This window comes from Hippopotamus amphibius, chromosome X, assembly GCF_030028045.1.
Source record: "Hippopotamus amphibius kiboko isolate mHipAmp2 chromosome X, mHipAmp2.hap2, whole genome shotgun sequence".
Taxonomy (NCBI): Eukaryota; Metazoa; Chordata; class Mammalia; order Artiodactyla; family Hippopotamidae; genus Hippopotamus; species Hippopotamus amphibius.
Window position 1 is genome coordinate 38647183 of NC_080203.1, and position 20296 is coordinate 38667478.

Consider the following 20296-nt stretch of genomic DNA (forward strand, 5'->3'; position numbering starts at 1 on the left):
GTGATTTTCAGGGAGAATGTAACAGATGTCAAACGGGAAAAGCACAAGGCAAAGCCCTCTCTCTCTCTCTCTCTCTGTGTCCTCTCTCTCTCTTTCCCTCCCCCTTCTTCTTTTTTGCCTTATTCTGTCGGATTTTTTCCTAAGCCTCTACCTGGGATTTTCCTTTGGAAAAGTGAGTTTGATGTTCCTTTGTTTTCACTGTGATGTTGATTTTAGAATAATACCACCCCAGATTCTAAAGCAAAGCCAAGCTTTGCTGTCACGCCTGGGGAAATGCTTGCTACTTGTCTTGAGGAGGTGGGGTCTCTTACACTGCAGGTTGTCTGACAGAGACAATGCTGAGCTCAGCACAGGTCACGGTGACATTGGAAGAAAAGAGGGACCGAGCCTGGCAAACCTGCTAGGCACCAGTCCTCCTTTATCTCCTGTCTTCCTGGTCCCTTGCAAATATCTCAATGTGGCAGTGTGTAGCAGCTGAGCCCTGGTCGCTTTGTGAGTCCTTTTATCCCCATCTGTGCGATGCATGTTAATAGTTTGGTTCCTGGGCTGTCACAACCTTTGCTAGCATTTGGGGCTTCTGTTGTATTTGGTTTCATATTGTGATTTTCTTTTTCTTTCTTTCTCTTTCTTTCTTCCTTTCTTTCAGCAGAAAGGGGGAAAGCAAATCTGACAGATGACCATCTTTTGCCTCAGCTGACACACCTGGGCAATAGACAAATTTGGGGTGAATTGACTGCCACGAGGGCAAAATGCCCCTTCATTCAGGGTAGAAACCCAGAACAATGAAAGGTGTGCTTGCTTCTAAAGGTCCCATATGCTGTTAAAGGATTCATTGGGGAATCTTTCAACAATTAAATTATTCCGTTAAAAGCTGGGGCTGCCTCATTGGTGGGGGCGGGTAGAGCACCTAGAGAAAAGGAGGGGGGTATTTTTGTGACCAGAAGATACCAGGAGTAAAGAAGAACTAATAACTTATTAAATAACTGATTTTTCTAATCCTTTTATTTTTTTTCAGCTTATTTCTTAGGAATGTCGGATAGCTGCACCAGCTTGGTGGGGAAGGGGTTTGATGAACAGCACAAAGACTCTGGCTATTCCCTAGAGGCCGTCCCTTTAAAGGAGAATCTCAGTTTATTCTGGGGGGAGGGGATGCACACATTAGAGTAGGAAAGAGGGTTTGGAATAAAATTAAAACACTCCCCTTCGTAGTCATTTTACTGAGATGCCAAGATTTTTTCCTGACCTAGAGATGCTAAGCTTGGCCAGGTCCTTCTGTTCCCTTCAAGGGGAATTTTGTCAGGCTATGGATTCATTTACAACCGTTAGTCATGTGGGCATGTGTGAGGAAACAGATGCCAGTTTTAATGTATTTAGCCCGAAGTTACAATTTGATAGGAGCCACTGTCAGTAAGTCTCAGGATTTTAAGCTATTTCAAAATCCCTCCCTCTCCTCTGTTTGGAACAGTGCCAAAAGTGCCTCCCTCCCCATCTCTCACCCCAACCCCCACAACCACCAGCACCTCTCCAGCCCCTCCTTCTTCTCTATTAAGATCAATATTCCTGCAGGTCAGGGGCAAGCAGCAGATGGGTCACGGGCTTTTCCCAACCACTTCTTTTCACAAGCAGCCGATCGCAGATCTGGATCTGGCTAATATTTGAATTCCTTTCTTTTTTTTTTCCTCCTCACCCCTCCCCTTTTTTTTTTTTTTTTTTTTTTTTTTTTGCTTCTTTTCACCCCCACCCTTTTCTCCAACACTCAGGTCTCTGAGGTTCCACCAAAATATGGAACTTGATTTTGGACATTTTGACGAAAGAGATAAGACATCCAGGAACATGAGAGGCTCACGGATGAATGGGCTGCCTAGCCCCACTCACAGCGCCCATTGTAGCTTCTACCGAACCCGAACCTTGCAGGCACTGAGCAACGAGAAGAAAGCCAAGAAGGTACGTTTCTACCGCAATGGGGACCGCTACTTCAAGGGGATTGTGTACGCTGTGTCCTCTGACCGTTTTCGCAGCTTCGACGCCTTGCTGGCTGACCTGACACGATCTCTGTCTGACAACATCAACCTGCCTCAGGGAGTGCGTTACATTTACACCATCGATGGATCCAGGAAAATCGGAAGCATGGATGAACTGGAAGAAGGTAATTCAAGGAGTGGGTGGTAGCCCTTAGTGGGAGGTGGCATCGTTCGTTATGGTTACATTTCTTGGATTTTATTAAAAGAAATTAGGAAATGTGTTTGTAAAAATACAAGGTTGATGCTGAGACTTCTGATTCTGTAGGCACGTACAGAATCATTAGCCATTACGTTTCGTGGTCGTCAGTTTCAGCTGGGGTTGCAGTCTGGCTGGTGATGATAATGCATTGTGTCTATCTCCCAGGGAACACAAAGAAAAATCTGAATTGTGTCACTCACTCTAGAACGTGTTCATAGTTAACTCTAAATAGCACTATTGAGGCAGACTATAAAATCATTAGGGGTATAAAATGAGGAAGGAAGATTGATTGGGTTAACAGAGAGAAAATATTATATGCTAATATCCTTTGAACTGCTGAGAGACTCTTTGTGAATTGCAACTCATGGAAATACGCACCCTAAAAGCTGGACTTCCTGGATATATTCACAAAGGATTATGCTTTTAGGTAAGTGGTCACTGTTCAGCTGTTGCTTCTAAAAAGCCCACTTCAGGGTGTGTCCCTGAGGCTGAGGTCATTGAGAGAAATACCAAAAAAAGCTGTAGGTATGTCTGGTATTTTAATAAAGACTTTTCCTATTAGAATAGGAACTGACTCACTGTACCTAAATCTGTTTAAATCCTTTCTAGATTTTGGTTTTGCAATTGAATTTTATGACAAGATTGCTGAAAATCCTGACAAGCTGTGTACCCAACTCAAAAATAGGGAAAATCCCAGCTCTTACCAAAACTTGCCCGGCCATGAAGTCTTTTTTGTGATCATTTAGAAAAATAGATCTTGGAACATGTTCTTAATATTTTACTTTATCGAGTGTATTGAGGATGCCTCCCTAACCCACTTTTTAATGGATGTAATATATGTGATCAGTTTAGCCTGACAATACTTTAAAGGAAAGCACTGAGGAATGGTGATAATGAAAATGTTCCCCCCAAAACCTCTTCCCACTCTCCAGCCCTCCCTCCTCATTCTTTCCATTCCACCAAGCAAAGATGAGTTTATAACAGGCAGATCTCTGGGGAAACCAAATTCTGAAACAGCCAGCAAGGAAGGAGACACAGCACATTAAAGGACTTGGTATGGGAGTGCCCCGCCTCTGCTTCACTGCTTCTAGGTTTCTTGTGCTCCTAGACAAAGGAGCATGAGGGCTTCCCTTGTACAAGACCACATGCTCTTGCAAGTAGCTGTTGTTTCTCAAGTCATGTTAAGTGATTTGGGGTTATTTACTCTTAAGAGACAGTGTCCATATGGCTACTGGATCTGGGTCTTGGGGTTCAAGTCTGAGGTTTTTCTCCAAGCTGACCCTGAGAAACAATGCTGAGGAGGCTTAGATTATTTGATCAAGTGCTGGATGGCCAGGCAGAGGTTAACCCTAGGCTTCTTCTGAACATTGAAGGATTGGCCATTGTAGCAAATATTTTAAAATGAAGGAGAGTCAGGGCAAACTTGAAGGACTTGAAGCCAGGCTGAGGGAGCTGTCCAACAGAGTAATCGATAGGGTGTGTGTCTTTTGTCACTGTGAAATCCACATCTCAGTCAAACTGGAGGGGTTTCTCTGTAATAATTTTCATAAACAAAGCACCCTGAATCACCCAGTATGTCCTCATTTCCACTAGCTGCGATCTTTTAAAGACCACGATAGATGCTGGGGCAAAATTCTGAATCAAGTGACATTGTATTTGGAGCAAGGATTAGAATGTTCTTGTGTCTGATGTACAAGAGGTATCATGCACAGATTTCCCAGCCCCCCAAATCCATTTTTTAAAACATGTCTTGCTCGAGGACTAGCCCTTCACATTGATTTTCCTCCCTGGGTGTGTGTGTGTGTGTGTATTGGGGGGGGGGGGTGTTGTGATCATCTTAGCTCAATATAGGTAATAAATACAATTTTGAAGACTGCAGCTTTCTTTTCTCTTGATCTTTTTGAGTCCTGCTAGATTGGACTCCTCTCATCTACTACTCCCGGTGCAGTAGTAGTACTTCCTGGTGCATTTCTGGACTATGCAGCGTGTGAATAAGGCTCAGTTGCATTTATCCACATGTCACATACAACCACAAGCTGCAGTGGCCCTCAGTGCCCTTTCAGTCCTGAGTACTGCCCTTTCAGGCAAGGAAATTCTGGAGTATCTCTGGGACAGCATTGAGAAATGTGACCAGTATCCCACTACCACAGAGCCAGATGGGAAAAGGCACAGATATGAAGAAGATGAAGAAATAGAATCTTTTACTCTCTGATTTTTTGTCCTTTGCAACTGTAGGAATGGAGGACAGAAATCCTTTACTTTGTCCGCTTTTGGGAGAGGTTAAAAGAAAGATTTTGAAAAAGTAATTCACACATATTGCTTCCCAAGAGACTTCAAATTGAAAAAGTTTGGAAAGATCCCCAGAAGCTTTGGGTTCTCATCTAAGAGGCAGAAGATTATAATAGGAAAAGGAATCTTTGGAATCAGATTTGGTTCACGTCCCAGCTCTGCCACCTGCTAGCTTGTGTGAATTCGGGGAAACCACTTAGGTTCCCTGAGCCTCAGTTGTTCATCTGTAAAGTGGGAATAACTGCTTTGAGGATTAAACAAAACAATGGATACGAAGTGTTTAGTATTCTGCCTGGCACATGGTAGCACTCAGTAAAGGGTGGCTGGAACTATTTGAGTCATCCTAGTTTATAGCTGGTTAAGCTGCATGACTATAAGTTTGTCCTGACCACTGTGACTGACGTTTTCTCTTTCGAAAACAACTCAAAAAACCAAACTTTATTAAGGTGTAACTTTCATACTGTAAAATTCACCAACTTAAGTGGAAAATTCAGTGATTTTTAGAAAGTTTACAAAGTAGTAAAACCATCATCATAATCTAGTTTTATACCATTTTCATCACCCCACAAAGAAGCCCTGCACCAGTTAGCCGTCACTGCCCATTTCCCCTATTCTCTTCAGCCCTAGGTGACATCTTATCTACCTTATGTCTCTATTGCCTATTCTGGACATTTTATATAAATTGAATCATACACTGTATGGTCTTTTGTGACTGGCTTCTTTCACTTAGAAAATGTTTTCAAGGTTTGTCCATGCTATACTGTGTATCAACACTTCATTCCTTTTTTTTGAGGAATAATATTTCGTTGTATGTATAGACCACGTTTTGTAATATTCTTATCTGTAAAATGAGACTAGTAACACCTGCCTTCTTTATCTATTAGAGTGATTGTGAGGATGGAATTAGATAATAGATACAGAAACACATTGACGAGGTAAAACTACAGCTACAAGGGACTATTATTGTTCATGATGTAAAAAAATAATAGCAATAAGAAAAATGGTACAGGTGAACCTGTTTGCAGGGCAGGAATAGAGACATAGATGTAGTGAATGGACATGTGGACACAGGGTGGGGAAGGGGAGGATGAGACGAATTGGGAGATTAGGATTGACATATAGACACTCCCATGCATAAAATAGCTAGCTAGTGGGAACATGCTATAGAGCACAGGGAGCTCAGCTCAGTGCTCTGTGACAACCTAGATGGGGGGATGGGAGGGGAGGGCAGTCCAAGAGGGAGGGGCTATAGGTGTACATATAGCTGATTCACTTCACTGTACAGCAGAAACTAACACAACATTGTAAAGCAATTATACTCCAATAAAAAAAATGATGATGCTAGTGAGGGGTTGAAATAGCCGGTGGCTCCCAAACCTGGCTGCCTTTCAGAATCTTTTAGAGCTTTAGGAAAATATCAATTCCTGGTCCACACCCTGGATTTGTTGACTCAGAATTTTCAAGGCTAGTGCTCCAGAGTCTGTTTTTACAGATTTCCCCAGGTGAGTCTTATGAGCACTTAAACTTGGGAAGTACTAGATTCAGTGATCTTGATGGTCCCATTCGGCTGCGTACAATGCTGGGAATTCCTAGGAATACGGAAATCTTTGTTTTTGCTTTTTTGATATGTAGATCTTAAAGGAATAATGGAACGTAGAACATACTGTGTTTCCAAATGGTCACATTATTAAATATTTAGCCTAAAATAAAACGAAATAGAAAGCAATTGGTTAATAATCACTCTGGCCTTGTAGCACTCCTTTGTCTAAAGCCTCTAGTCTACTGTCTGCTGCCAGATACTGAGAGTAGTGAGGGGACCATTTAGAACCAAAGTCAGGTTATTGATGTCAGCTTTCCCACAGCTCCTTGGGTACACGAGCAATCTTGGTGAAGCCGTACAGAATGTGGCCATATACGTATTAGCTGTATTCCCAGTGGGTCAATGAATGAAATCCACCAGTGACTTTTCCTTTTGTCTTGTTTATTCTTCCCTTCATGTACTGTCTAATTCCTTCCCTACTTCCTTGTATGTAAGTACCTAGATCAGTCTTAGGGGTGTCATTTTAAGCATTATTATGCAGACCATGGGAAAGAATATTTACAATTGGGACAGTCTTGTTGGAAGGCCTGCATGGTGACATCAGCTGTGGTCCATTTTCTTTGCCATAGCTCATTTGTTCCAATGAGATGAACCCACTTTCTCACTAATTTATCCTCTAAATGCTAAAGCAAGCACATTGCCAGAGAGGAGGATTTTAAGATACCTGGGAGAGTGATACATCACTAATAGATTTGATAATACAATAAACTACCATTTAATATTTTCCTTCTTGATGGAGGAAGCCTGGGAAAAGAGAAAGCCCAGGCAGAAGTGCGTTTGCACTGAGAAACTATAAACATGTTTAATGTTTTTGAAAACGGAGCCCTCCTGAAAGTGAAGGGAGGTAGACATTAGATCATCTTGAGCCCATAGCTTGTTCCCTTCCTGCCATTTCAGCTGTGCTTCCATGACTTCATTTCCTTACCCCCTCGCCCTGAAGCAGATTGTCGACTCCAGCAAATTTTCACCTTGCTTGGCTCTGAAGCCAGCTTTCCTTTTTGGCTTCCAATGGGTGGGAAATGGCCCCTGGAAGCTGTGGCAGGATGGCAACCCAGCTGTGTAAAGGTGCAACACACCTCCCCCGGCTCCAAGTGCCAGGCAGCTGGACGTGCAGGAAGCACTGAGCTCTGGCAGCACCCACTGCAAAATCAGAACAAGGAAGCCTTAGTGGAGAGAAGCAGCATGTTTGATGTCTTTCCAGTAGCACGTGGGGAGAGTCCTCAGTGGTGGGCACCTATTTCTTTAACATGTAATTACCGTAACAACTTGGTCTCCTAAAGCCTGTTTGGGATGGAGAAGAGAAGAAAATTCCTTCTTATAGACCTTAAGAGCTGGGAAGGGACTTAGATGTCAACTAGTGCAATACCTTCAATTTGTAGACAGAAAAGCTGAGACTCAGAGATTAAATGACATCATACAGCTTGTGAATGAATGCCTGGCTGGGATTTAAATCCAGGTCTATCTGACTGCCCTTCAACCACCATAAACATCCCGCCCTCTGGTAGGGGATACAGATAATGGGGGAGGCTACGCACTGTGGGGGCAGGGGGCATATGGAAAATCTCTGCACGTTCCCCTTAATTTTGCTGTAAACCTAGAACTCAAAAAAAAAAAAAAGATAGTCTTAAAAAATATTCTGCCCGCAGTGTGCACCAGCAATGGCAGCAAGTGGCTTTGCTAGGTGTTAGCCATAAAGCTACCCACATTTGGCATTTGAAACAACCAGAGGCCTCCTTTTAACCAGCAGGAAATATTATCTTTGCAGCATGGGCCCCGCGCCGTGCTCGTGTTATGTAATGATTATAGCTCAGTCCCAAGATGGCTGCCCACGCTGCGGCTGCTTTTCTTTCTTTCAGCTTCTGCTTCTCCTCTTTTCATCTCCTTTTTCTCAACCCTTTCTTCCTCCTTTCCTTCTCTGCTCTTTTTCTTGTTCTCTCTCTAATTCCTTCAGGTTAGGGCCTTGATAATCATGATAGCTGGCATTTATCAAGTGCTAACTATATACCAGACTCGGGGCTCAGCCCTGCATATCATACATCACCTGCTCTGAGCCTCGGAACAACCCCGCTTTGCAGACAAATAACTGAAGCCGAGGGAGGTTAGGTAATTTGCCCAGGGGCACACAACTAGGAAATATTGGAGAACCCCATTGTGACGGACATCACATCAGCTGCTCTTTTTTCCATTACTTCATATTGGGGCCAGAAGGAAAGAGAGTGGAGAGACTAAAATGTACGTTGGAAAGTGTTCAACCTAGATTTGGCTGAGAGCTGGGCCCTCTGAAAAGTTCTTGGGTGCCATATGATACTATAGCTGTCTGCCATCATGTTCATTTTCATCTGGGGTGGTTAATCATACTCATAGTTCAGAGGCTTAAGAGGTTTAAGAGATGGGAGCAAAAAACAGTCCAGAGTCCTAATAGGGCTGCACAGCTGACTCTCCAGAGGAGACTGTGGATGAGTGAAATCATAAATATATAGCCTCATACATTCGCACACCGCCAGTTGTCTGACAGAGTTTTAAAGTACATGACAAATTACGGAAAACATCTGACTCAAAGGCAGTGACCTCTTGGAAGGTGGCCGTGCATCTGGCAGAGCGCTAAGGCAAGAGGCCATTTCTAGGGTGTGATGATTATTGGTTGTGAATATAGGGGGAGATTGAAAGGGTCCCTTCATCCTTTAAGTCAAAAATTAAAGACCACACCCTCTAATCACTTGGGTTGGATTGGATTAGCCAGCGGGAGCCAGAGAAATTAGGGTTTCTTTTGGTTGAGGTCACCAGGTGCAGGAGGGGGCCTGTGTTCATCTACAAGCCATGCCTTGGTCCCCTTGTCAAGACAGAATACTAGCAGCTTCTGGGACTCAGGGCAGTGTTGGAAGCCACTTTGCATACGTTACAAGCCACTTACCTTCCCCCTCCACACACACATATAAATGTCCTCAAAGGTGCCCTGGAGGATCTGACTGAATCTTCTCTCAGCACTAACTGAGAAATTTATTAATTAACGGGACTTAAAGGCTTCGATGCTACAGCAAAGCAATCAATATTTGCACAGGGAGTGAATTATCAGCCCGGCGTTTCTGAATGCCTCTGCTCGGTTCTCCTGCTGAGACCAAAGGAACAAGAGCCATCAGATTATAATTGTGTTTAATGCTTTCTTTGCACGGGCTCGGGTTGATTTATTTATTTATTTAACGTTATTACCGTTGAGTTAAGCCTGATTAAATCACACTGGTTTTCTGCAGCTCGACCTCTGGATGAACTTCTGTATACCTTGAGGCTAATGTGTTTTACTCAACAAATTCAACCTTTTCCAATAGTCTCTCCCCCAGGCTGAGCCTACCTCTCTTCCTCTTTTCTCCAGCTTCTAGTCCCAGGTGTCTAATCCCCTCCTCTTGCCTCTGGCCCCTGCATTTCTTCCGCTCTACTAGTCATTTCCTCTAGCCCATGGTAAATGTGAAAATTACACTAGAGCCCTCCAATTCATAAATCAGGCGGTATAATGTATTCTCACATCTCCACCTCATTACTTGTGGCAGCCAAGGGTGAGCCCGGGTGAAGACGGCCCTGAATACACAGAGCTAGTGTGTAGCATTCCGGAAGATAGAAAGATGAGGGGTGGGTGGTGGAAACAAGGGAGAGCATTTCTCAAGCAAGAGCTAAATGTGCAAACGCAAGGAATAGTGTGTGTGTGTGTGTGTGTGTGTGTGTGTGTGTGTCTACAGGTTGTTATTTAGATAGTTTTCCCACCTGGGTGTGGGGGTGAGCAGTAGAAGACACAATTTTACACGCATACATACATTCACCACACATGCACACACATTTCACATTTTAGTATTCTACTGCTTAGCCCTATGCTCTGTACAAAGTACAATCTGGCTTCTTGGCAAGTTTGCACTGTATGCTCCATATGCAAGGTTACTTTGGTCATTTTAACTTGGAATAAAAATGTATTAATTTTGAAAGTTCTCTTCAGTTCATAATATAACAATGGAATGGGGCGGTGAGTCCAGAAATAGGACAGGAACATTAAGAAGTAGAGACATGTTGGACTTCCTAGGTGGCGCAGTGGGTAAGAATCCGCGTGCCAATGCAGGGGATGCAGGTTCGAGCCCTGCCCCAGGAAGATACCACGTGCCGCGGAGCAACTAAGCCCGTGCACCACAACTATTGAGCCTGTGCTCTAGAGACCAGGAGCCACAACTATTGAGCCCATGTGCTGCAACTACTGAAGCCCATGGGCCGAGAGCCTGTGCTCCACAACAAGGGAGACCACTGAAATGAAGAGCCTGTGCATCACGACGAAGAGTAGCCCCCGCTCGCCGCAACTAGAGAAAGCCCGCGTGCAGCAACGAAGACCCAACACAGCCAATAAAATAAATAAATTTAAAAAAAAATAGAGACATGTTAAAAACACTCCAGTAACTCCCCTAGACATTAGCACACATCCTAGAAGTTAATATAAACATTTCAGTTCCAATAAAACCATATCAAGCTTGAGAACCCCACTTGTTAAATTAGACTCAGGCGTGTTCATTATCCTTGGGACCCTCGGCTTTATAGGATTGTTTCAACTCAGTATGCCACTATAATGCAGAATATTTTGCCAATTACTTGCTCTTGAATTTGAATGAGCCCAGTCGTCAGACAGCTTAATCAGCAATTGCACCTGAACTCTGTTATCATCAGCATTTTTCCAAAAGTCCTACTCCAAGGTCAGTGTGTATTTGTTTAGTTAGGATAGTCCACACACCTGCTGTTAAACTAATCACCTCTTATTTTTTTCCCTCAGGGGAAAGCTATGTTTGCTCCTCAGACAACTTCTTTAAAAAGGTGGAGTACACCAAGAATGTCAATCCCAACTGGTCTGTCAATGTGAAGACATCTGCCAATATGAAAGCCCCTCAGTCCCTGGCTAGCAGCAACAGTTCCCAGGCCAGAGAGAACAAGGACTTTGTGCGCCCCAAGCTGGTGACCATCATCCGCAGTGGGGTGAAACCTCGGAAGGCTGTGCGTGTGCTTCTGAACAAGAAGACAGCCCACTCTTTTGAGCAAGTCCTCACTGATATCACCGAAGCCATCAAACTGGAGACAGGGGTTGTCAAAAAACTCTACACTCTGGATGGAAAACAGGTAAGTACTTTTTTCCCAAAGTACTCTTCTTCTCATTGGTTCCAAATCCTTGACTGACCGTCTTATACCTCAGACATCATTTCTGGTTGCGAGACTCTTCCTCCAACTCTCATCATCCCTACCTGATATATTATGTCTCATTTGGGAGAAAGGTCTTTTCAGCAGGTAAAGCAATGGACCAGAAATCTGAGGCTTTGAAATTCAACCTGCTTCTGACTTACCAGGTAGAATGGTCACTTATTAGCTTCCTTATCTGCTAAGAAAAGATGTTAGAGCCTAGGGCCTACACACTCTTTTGAATAAGAATTGAGCCATTGCATGATGCAACCTTGATTGTTCACTGTATGTGACTGGAAATGAGATTTGCCCGCTCGTTTCGTCTTAGACACTCTTACATTGGTATGCAGCATCCATTCTGATGAAAAGAGGTGGAAGTGACCCTCATATTCAATGAAAGGAATCATATATGGGGGAAGCACTGAGGTTTCTGGTTCGTTGTCTTTACCTCACGCTAGACCACGTTTTTTCTCTCTCCCTTTTCCATGTGATATAGCTGTCTTAATTGGGTTCCACTGATGGTTTATGTGAGAAAGGGACTATTTCAGGATCCTAAAATTAGCCCAAGAAAGATGCTGCCATCTGTTTCTCTCCAAATCAGGTTCTTCATGTCATTGGTTATGCTACTAAAGTGCCACCTATATTAATATCTGGGAAAGAATGCAGCCAGGCGTCTCCATCAGACAGATGCACCATTCTCTTGAGCACAGGGAGCTGTAAATATATGAGAAAAAATGTTCCAAGGGAATTGGAACAGTGGCTGGTTTCTCTGGCTCTAAAGAGAATCCTGGTCTCTCATCAGACAAGTGTGGATTATTATCTGTCCATACTTTCCACCTCTTAAGATACCTTTAGCGTTTGAATAACTATATAGATTCTTTCAAAAAATAGATTCGCTGCATCAGAATGATGAATGTTCAAATGCAGAACTGTGCCTCCTCCCATAATTTCTGATATATACTGTGTGTCACAAGATTTTAAGTTTCTGGGAAAACACAAACTCATATACATGGTAATTTGGTTAAACGTGGTATGTGATCTGAGAGAAACCTGGAGGTATTGGTTGTATGTGATTTATGTTTCTTGTACCACAGCAATGGGTTTATCTGTGATGGGAAAAGTTCTAACTCCTATGCATCTGTCTATGAGTATCTCTTTTTTGAGGACCAAGTATATAATGAACAGGAGCTGTCCAGGAACAGGATCAATCATCAGAAACCTCACCTCAGAGAAGTAGGGTCTAGGAATTTTACGAGCAGTGGATCTTAGAGTTGTGGGTGACCTTAGAAGCCATGACCTTAATCTCCCTCCTATGGCAAGGATATACTCTACAACCACTTCAGTTTCATAAAGCAGCCTATTCCACTGTTGAACAGCTGTGATTTTTAGAAAGATTTTTCTAACACCAGGCATAATTCTGCTTTCCTGTACCTTCAGCCTCTTGAAGAAGTAGAGGACAAATACACATCAAGGACATAAGACTGGGATTTAGGAGACTTCATCTCTAATCTGGATATTGCCACTTACTCTGTGACCTTGGGCTAATCACGTAACTATCCTGGGGCTCACACTTCTCCTCTGTACAAAGGGGCTAATCACACCTGCCCTTCCCATGCTCACAGGATTCTCATGAAGATCAAATGAAACCATGAATATGAAAGCACTCTGTAAATCAAAACACGCAGTATAAATGTGTATGCATACAGTTCATCATTAAGTGAGATAAAATATGTAAATTACCAGACAATTTACATATATATTAATAAATGTTAGCACTCTTCCCCCTACTTTACCTTCATCATTCTTACCACAAATTGCCAGCATTTTGTGGGATGTACCATACCTCAGCATTCTGTGATCACTCCTAATAATAAATAAAGGGACACCTCCGCCTCCTAGGTAAGCAAGCTCCAGTCCAGTGATGGGTGCATTTTCATCCTACAGCAAGCTTTCCAACTCCTTTCAAGCATTGGTTCCCATTTCTTTGGGGAACACTTACAAAAAGCCAGAGTATGATATGGTGTATGTACAGACACACCAGGGAGGAGTGTGCAAGGGAGCAGAACAATGTCTTGGCAGGCATCAGCACCTGTGCACTTACTGTTCCTTCTCTTTAAAATGTCTCCCTCTGCCCACTCTGACCCCCGGAGGTCATCTTTTAAGGCCTGATTCAAATAGCGTGTTATTTCTGAAAACTTCTCTCTCTCTCCACCATGCAAAATTAAAGTAATCTTAACCTTTTTTCCCTTGATGCTCAGCTCCTGATACCTGCTGGTTGCTCTATACATGTTTATTGATTGAATGGGCTGACATAGGAGATTCTCACATGGCCCGGGTAGCTATTCTGAGATGTTCTGAGAAGCCGTCTGTTTGCAATGCCCCAGACACTATCCTTAGGTCTATCAGAAGACATAGGGGGCTTCCAAAGGAGTGCGTATTCCACCCGGGCACCTCCTATTTATTACTCACTTGGAAGTCACTGAGGGCAGACTTTTAAAGCAGTTTTTCCCAAAGTATATTCTGAGAACTGTCCCCATCTCCCCACCCTCAGGAGCTCTTCATAAAAGGGTTTTGTGGTCAAATAAAGTTGTGAAATGCTGCAAATTACACACCTTTCTTAGAGAGTCACATTGCTCATTGGCACATTAAATGTTCTGAGAAGTCCTGCAGAAAGGAAGCCCATTTAATTTAGACCTGCAATTTCCCAATCTTATTTAATCACAAACATATTATATGGAATACACACACACACACACACACACACACTCAGGAGCACACTAGGAAATGCTGTTTACAGAATATGCTGAATGATTAGGAGCTAACTGCTCTAACCTCACTGGTAAGATTGGTATGCATGGGGTAACCCACAAATCAAACATTGTTGTGTGGTTACAGCAAGGACATTAAATAACAAAATTTGGGGGTGCAAAGACAAAACCTACTAATTACAACATAGGTGCTGAGTATACTGAAAGTTGGTGCCAAATTCAAAATTTTGGAGCCCAGCCCATTTCCCAATTCTAGTGATGACAGCCCTAATGTTAACACCTGTCAGTCACTTTGATTACTGGTGGGTATTCTTACTACTTGGGAATATGATCTTCCTCTGTGCAGGCTGAAGGCACATGTGTTGCAATGGCTTGGACTTGCTTGGGTAAGATTCCATGCCTGTCTTTGGCTAAATGTGGCACCAGGCAGAAAGGACAAACTATAGTCAAGGCTATTTGTTATGGAGTGTTTTTATCATGAAGTCAAGGGCATCACTTGGTTTCAGTCCTGCTCTAACTGGATCCCAAATAGACCAAATGAAGTAGTTTTCTTCCCCTTTGTTTAAATAATGATCAGTTAAAATAGCCCGGTTGATTATACCAGCTTTATTGTTGCTTCTGCTCTCATGTGTACCATTTGACTGATTGACTTATGCTGATTGACCAGCAATCTGTGGACATGGCTCTCGTCTCTTTCTCTCTGTTTTTATTTTGTTTGGATGTGCTTTTGGAGCCTTTGGTCTTTATAGGGCTTATGTTTTACCAGTACAGAAGACCAGTTTCCTCTGAGATATTTGTGGTCTGTGTAGACGGGGAAGCTAACCATCACTAGTAGGACAAGGTCCCAATTTATTCCTCACCTCGATAAGAAATTGCTAATGGAATAAGGAGTAATTGATAGGGCCCTGGCTACTCCCACAGGCTGTAATGGATTTCTAGGAGGTCAGGGAAAACACGATGAAGGGTTGGAGGGTGATGCATTTTACTTTACTCTCAGGTGAGGTTGTTCTTTTGATTCCTCGGCAGCTGGAGTGGTTGAAGTATGTTGACAAAATTATCCAACTATTAATTTCTATAATTAAGCCACATATTGACCTTTATGCTTAAACGTCATGGATGCATAAAAACTGGAACCTAAATTTCTGGTTCTCTTGGTAGTATTGGCTCAGTAGATACATAGTGTAGCCTTAAATTCATATCTGTAGAGCACAGGGCTTGGTACTTCTATTAGAGATGCAGAGCTTTAATAACAGAGTTTTCGCTTTTGGGCATCTTACACAGGGCTGCAGCTGGTCCTCACACCATCCATTTTCATACTATACTTATTGGCATCTCTAGTCTCAGTTTTGTCCACATCCAGGTTCTGTGCAGTCTAAGATTCACTATCGCCTCAAGATCCCTGCCTAAGGGATAAGTATGGCCTTTAGTATTGTATTAGCTTTGTTGGGCCAGTTTTCAATTGGATGAATTTATTTTGTGTTTCTGTCTATATCTTTCTAGTACCAACTCCTTGAACCAGGAATTTTAGATCTCAGAATAACAGAAAAGAGGTTTAAGCTGATTCCAAGATTACCCATAGCCTTGGAAGCTAGAACAGGAGTTTTAAGAAATGTTTTGAACCATAAGATGGTAGAATAGGAAAATGAGAGCACGAAGGATGTTTGAACTGCTGCTAAGGATACCAGGAGAGACTTCCCCCTTCCATCTTGCTGTGCTAAATAACTGGGTGCTGGAAGCACAAAGGTAATTGCAGGAAACACAGGAAGACAAGTTGGATTTAATCTTGGAAATGTTGAGTGCATTTCCCAAGCTGGATATGTCTTTATTTCGCTTGCGTAGCTGTTTTTTCTCCATGCTCCCCCACCTCTGTCCCTTTCAGCCACATCTGGTCTTACTTATACTCCCTGGCCTCCAGGTCTCCCAGAGCCAACCTCTCTCTCCTCCTAGTGCTATGTCCTGTCAGTCAACATTGGGCTCAATAGAAAAGGCCACGTGGACATAAATTATGCCCCAAAAGGGAGGTCATTTATCATTGACCTTCACTTGAGAAAACGAAGGCTGGAAAGGTAATGTTTGTATTACCAAAAGCTCCCCCTCCTCAAACTTGCACGGATTTGATTTCTGGAGACAGGATTTGAGAGGATTGGCTTGAGCATGAAGTAGAAAAGAGCAAAGAAGGGAAGCCAGGATCTTTGAAAGGAGATAATTTGCAAACTATCTTGCTATATGTAATATAGACTTCAAGGTGTCTCACACTGAGGTAGATTTTGTACTTTAAAAGAAGGCTTAAGGGAATTGGCTGGTGGTCTAGTGGTTAGGACTCGACGCTTTCACTGCAGTGGCCCAGGTTCCATCCCTGGTCGGGGAACTAAGATTCTGTAAGCTGCACAGCGCGGCCAAAAAAAAAAAAAATGCTTATGGTGGAAGTGGCCAAACATTGAATATACTATTTTTCTGGAAAGAAAGGACCAAGTGTAGTCTTGTGATTGGTTATTTCTTCAGTAATTTATCATCTTAGCGTTTCATTCTTGATGAGATGCTCTTGGCTCTGAGCAGTGATTGAGCTGGGACTTGGTTATTTCAATCAAAAGCTTTGGCACAGGGACTTCCCTGGTGGCACAGTGGTTAAGAATCTGCCTGCCAGTGCAGGGGACATAGGTTCGATCCCTGATCCGGGAAGATCCCACATGCCTCGGAGCAGCTAAGCCCACACGCCACAACTACTGAGCCTGTGCTCTTAGAGCCTGTGAGCCACAACTGCTGAGCCCATGTGCTGCAACTACTGAAGACCACGCACCTAGAGCCTATGCTCCACAACAAGAGAAGCCACCGCACTGAGAAGCCGGGACACTGCAACAAAGAGGAGCCTCTGCTCACCACAACTAGAGAAAGCCTGCGCACAGCAACGAACACCCAATGCAGCCAAAAACAAAAACAAAAAAGAAACCCCAAAACTCCCCAAAAAACAAAAAATAAAACCCACAAAAACCAAACAACCCCCCCCCTCAAAAAAAAAAGCCTTTGGCACTGTATTGCAGTGTCCTACACTGACTAGTCTATCAATATCCAACATTAGTATATGGAAAGAGCCCTAAGCTGGGATTCAGAGACCTGAGTTCTAGTCTTCACTCTGTTCTCCACTAGCTGTATGTTATGGGGGCCAATCACATGTCTTCTCTGCACCTCAGTTTTTGAGATAAGTACATGACCTGTAAGAGTACTTCCAGCTCCAAGTGAACAGAGTATTCATCTTACCGTGTTGCTTCTGTTTAGCTGTTTTTCACCAAGCTGCTACTCTTCTCAATGCCCTCCACCTCTCTATGCTCCTAGGATCTCCAACCTGATGTAGCAATCACCTTGGTGGATATGTTGTTTTCTAGGATGATCCCTAAAGGTGTTTGCACAGTTCTTATATTTAAATCTTTCTTGATGTCTGTGATGATATGACCAAAGAATATTTTCAAACGTATAGTTTTGATTTGACCTCCTTTCCTTTCCAATGATAAGGGAAGCAGAGGGTGGAGGAATCACAAAACAAAGCAAGATAAAAGCCAGCCTGCTAATTGTCAAGCATTCGACAGTACCATTATTAAGGAGTCTTCAACACAGTGGTGCTATTTTCAGTCCTGAAAAGAATGATTGCCAATAGGAGAGGTTAGCATCAGAGCTATTTCTTGAGTAAATTGAGGAGGATCATTAAGTGGGGACTGATCCAGATCCAGGGATGCAGGCTGTTCCATGAGCAACCACTGAAGTAACTGGCCTCTTCTTCTTAGTTCTTTACTTTCATCTTTCTCGTTATTGCCATTCCCTCAAAGTGGAAGAAAATGCATTGTCTCCAAATACACTTTTAAAGATAGCTTTATTGAGATGTACCATATCATACAATTCACCCATTTTAAGTGTACAATCCAGTGGCTTTTAGTATATTCACAGAGTTGTGTATCCATCACCAGGATCAATTTTAGAAAATTTTCATCACCACAGAAAGAAACTCCACAGCCTTTAGACATCATGCTCCAATCCCCCAAGCCCCCCATCACTAGACAATCACTTATCTACTTTCTGTCTCTACAGATTTGCTCATTCTGGACTTTTAATATGAATGAAATCATGTCATATGTGATCTGTTGTGGCTGGCTTCTTAGCATGTTTTCAAGGTTCATCATGTTGTAGCATAGCACTACTTCATTCCTCTTTATGGCAGCAAAATATTACATTGTATGCATATATCACATTTTGTTTATTCATCATTTGATGGACATTTGGGTTGTTTCGACCTTTTGGCTATTATGAATAAAACTGCTATGAACATTCATGTTCAGATTTTTATGTGGACGTATGTCTTCATTCATTTTGGGTAAATACCTACTAATAGTATTGCTGGGTTGCATAGTATGTATATGTTTAAAATTTCAAGAAACTGCCAGACTATTTTCAAAATGCTGCACCATTTTACATCCCTGCTAGCAATGTATGAGGATTCCAGTTTCTTCATATCTTGCCAACACTTGCTATTGTCTGTCTTTCTATTAGAGTCATTCTAGTGTGTGTAAAATCATATCTCATTGTGTTTTTTTAATTTGCATGTCCCTAACAACTAATGATAGCAAATATATTTTCACATGCTTGTTGTACATTTGTGTATCTTCTTTGTTAAAATGTCTACTTAGATCTATGCTATTTAAAAAATTGAATTGTCTCCTTGTTGTTGAGTTATAAGAGTTCTTTATATATTCTGGATACAAGTCTTTGGTCACATATGTAATTTGCAAATATTTTCTCCCAGTCTGTAGTATGTGTTTCCATCTTTATAATGGCTCTCTTAATTCTTCAAGAGCAATTTTTTTTTCATGTTGGTGAAATCCAATTTATTAATTTTTGTGTATGGTGTGAGGTAAGACTCAAGGTTTTACCTTCCTTCCTTCCTTCCTCTTTCCTTCCTTCCTTCCTTCCTTCCTTCCTTCCTTCCTTCCTTCCTTTTTCGTTCGTTCGTTCTTTCTTTCTTTCTTTCTTTCTTTCTTTCTTTCTTTCTTTCTTTCTTCTTTCTTTCTTTCTCTTTCTTCTTTCTTTCTCTTTCTTCTTTCTTTCTCTTTCTTTCTCTTTCTTTCTTTCTTTCTTTCTTTCTTTCTTTCTTTCTTTCTTTCTTTCTTTCTTTTTCTTTCTTTTCTTTTTCTTTTGCAAATGTATATCCAATTTTTCCAGCACCATTTGCTGAAAAGATAAGACAGGTTTCTAAAAAAGTTGAATTTAACCATATATCCTGTGAGTATCTTGGCATCAAAAGTTAGCAGCCAAATTTTCTGAAGTTTTCTAGAACTTCCAAGAACTATGGATGTGAACTAACAGCACAGAAGTTTCTCCTATATAGATGCTCTGAAACAGTAACTCAGTCCAAAGCTACAACAGTGAGGTTAGCTAAGATCCATCAAGTAGGAAAAAAGCAAGAGGGCTCAAGAGAAGTTAGGAGTTCCTTGGCAGTGCCCCCCATGCTCTAGGCTCCTGACGTTCTCACCCCAGACTCATCCAAACTTGCTTGTTTCCATGTCCTATCCCTTCAGGGTGGCGTTAAGCAGGATTGGAGCAGGGGAGTAGGGAGATGCCAAGAGTTGCTTGGATTACTTTTTTGGTGAAAGCTTAATTGAGATATAATTCACATACCATATACTTCACCCATTCAATGATTTTTTAGTGTATTCATAGATATGTGCAGCCATTACCATAGTCAATTTTTAAACATTTCATCACCTCAAAAAGAAATCCTGTACTTTTAGCTACCACTCCCCTACCCCCTGTTTCCCCTAGCCCTAAGCAACCACTAATCTACTTTCTGTATCTACAGATTTGCCCTTTCTGGATATTTTATGCAGATGAATCACACAATATGTAGTCTTTTGTGACTAATTTCTTTCACTTAACATAATGTTTCAAGGCTCATCCATGTTGTAGCATGTATTTGGATTTCATTCATTTTTACAGCTGAATAATATTCCATTATGTGGATACACCACATTGTATTTATCCATTCATTGCTTGATGGACATCTGAGTTGTTTCTATCTTTTGAGTATTATTACTAATTCTGCTATGAACATATGTCTGTAAGTTTTTGTGTGGACATATATTTTTATTTCTCTTGAGTATATACCTAATAATAGAATTCTTGGGTGCTGGGGTTTCTCCTATTGCGTAACCACCAAATTCATGTTCCTAAAGCATGTACCCAA

At 42.1% G+C, this 20296-nt stretch overlaps 1 protein-coding gene across 1 annotated transcript in view; it reads left to right on the top strand.

Moving 5' to 3' along the window:
- The first annotated feature begins 1249 nt into the window (after positions 1-1249).
- DCX (doublecortin) overlaps positions 1250-20296 on the top strand; it is a 106484-nt gene continuing 87437 nt past the window's right edge. The window contains exons 1-3 of the mRNA XM_057719020.1: positions 1250-1407; positions 1761-2146; positions 10905-11245. Of these exons, the coding sequence (XP_057575003.1) occupies positions 1250-1407; positions 1761-2146; positions 10905-11245 (885 nt within the window). The remainder of the gene's footprint in view (positions 1408-1760; positions 2147-10904; positions 11246-20296) is intronic.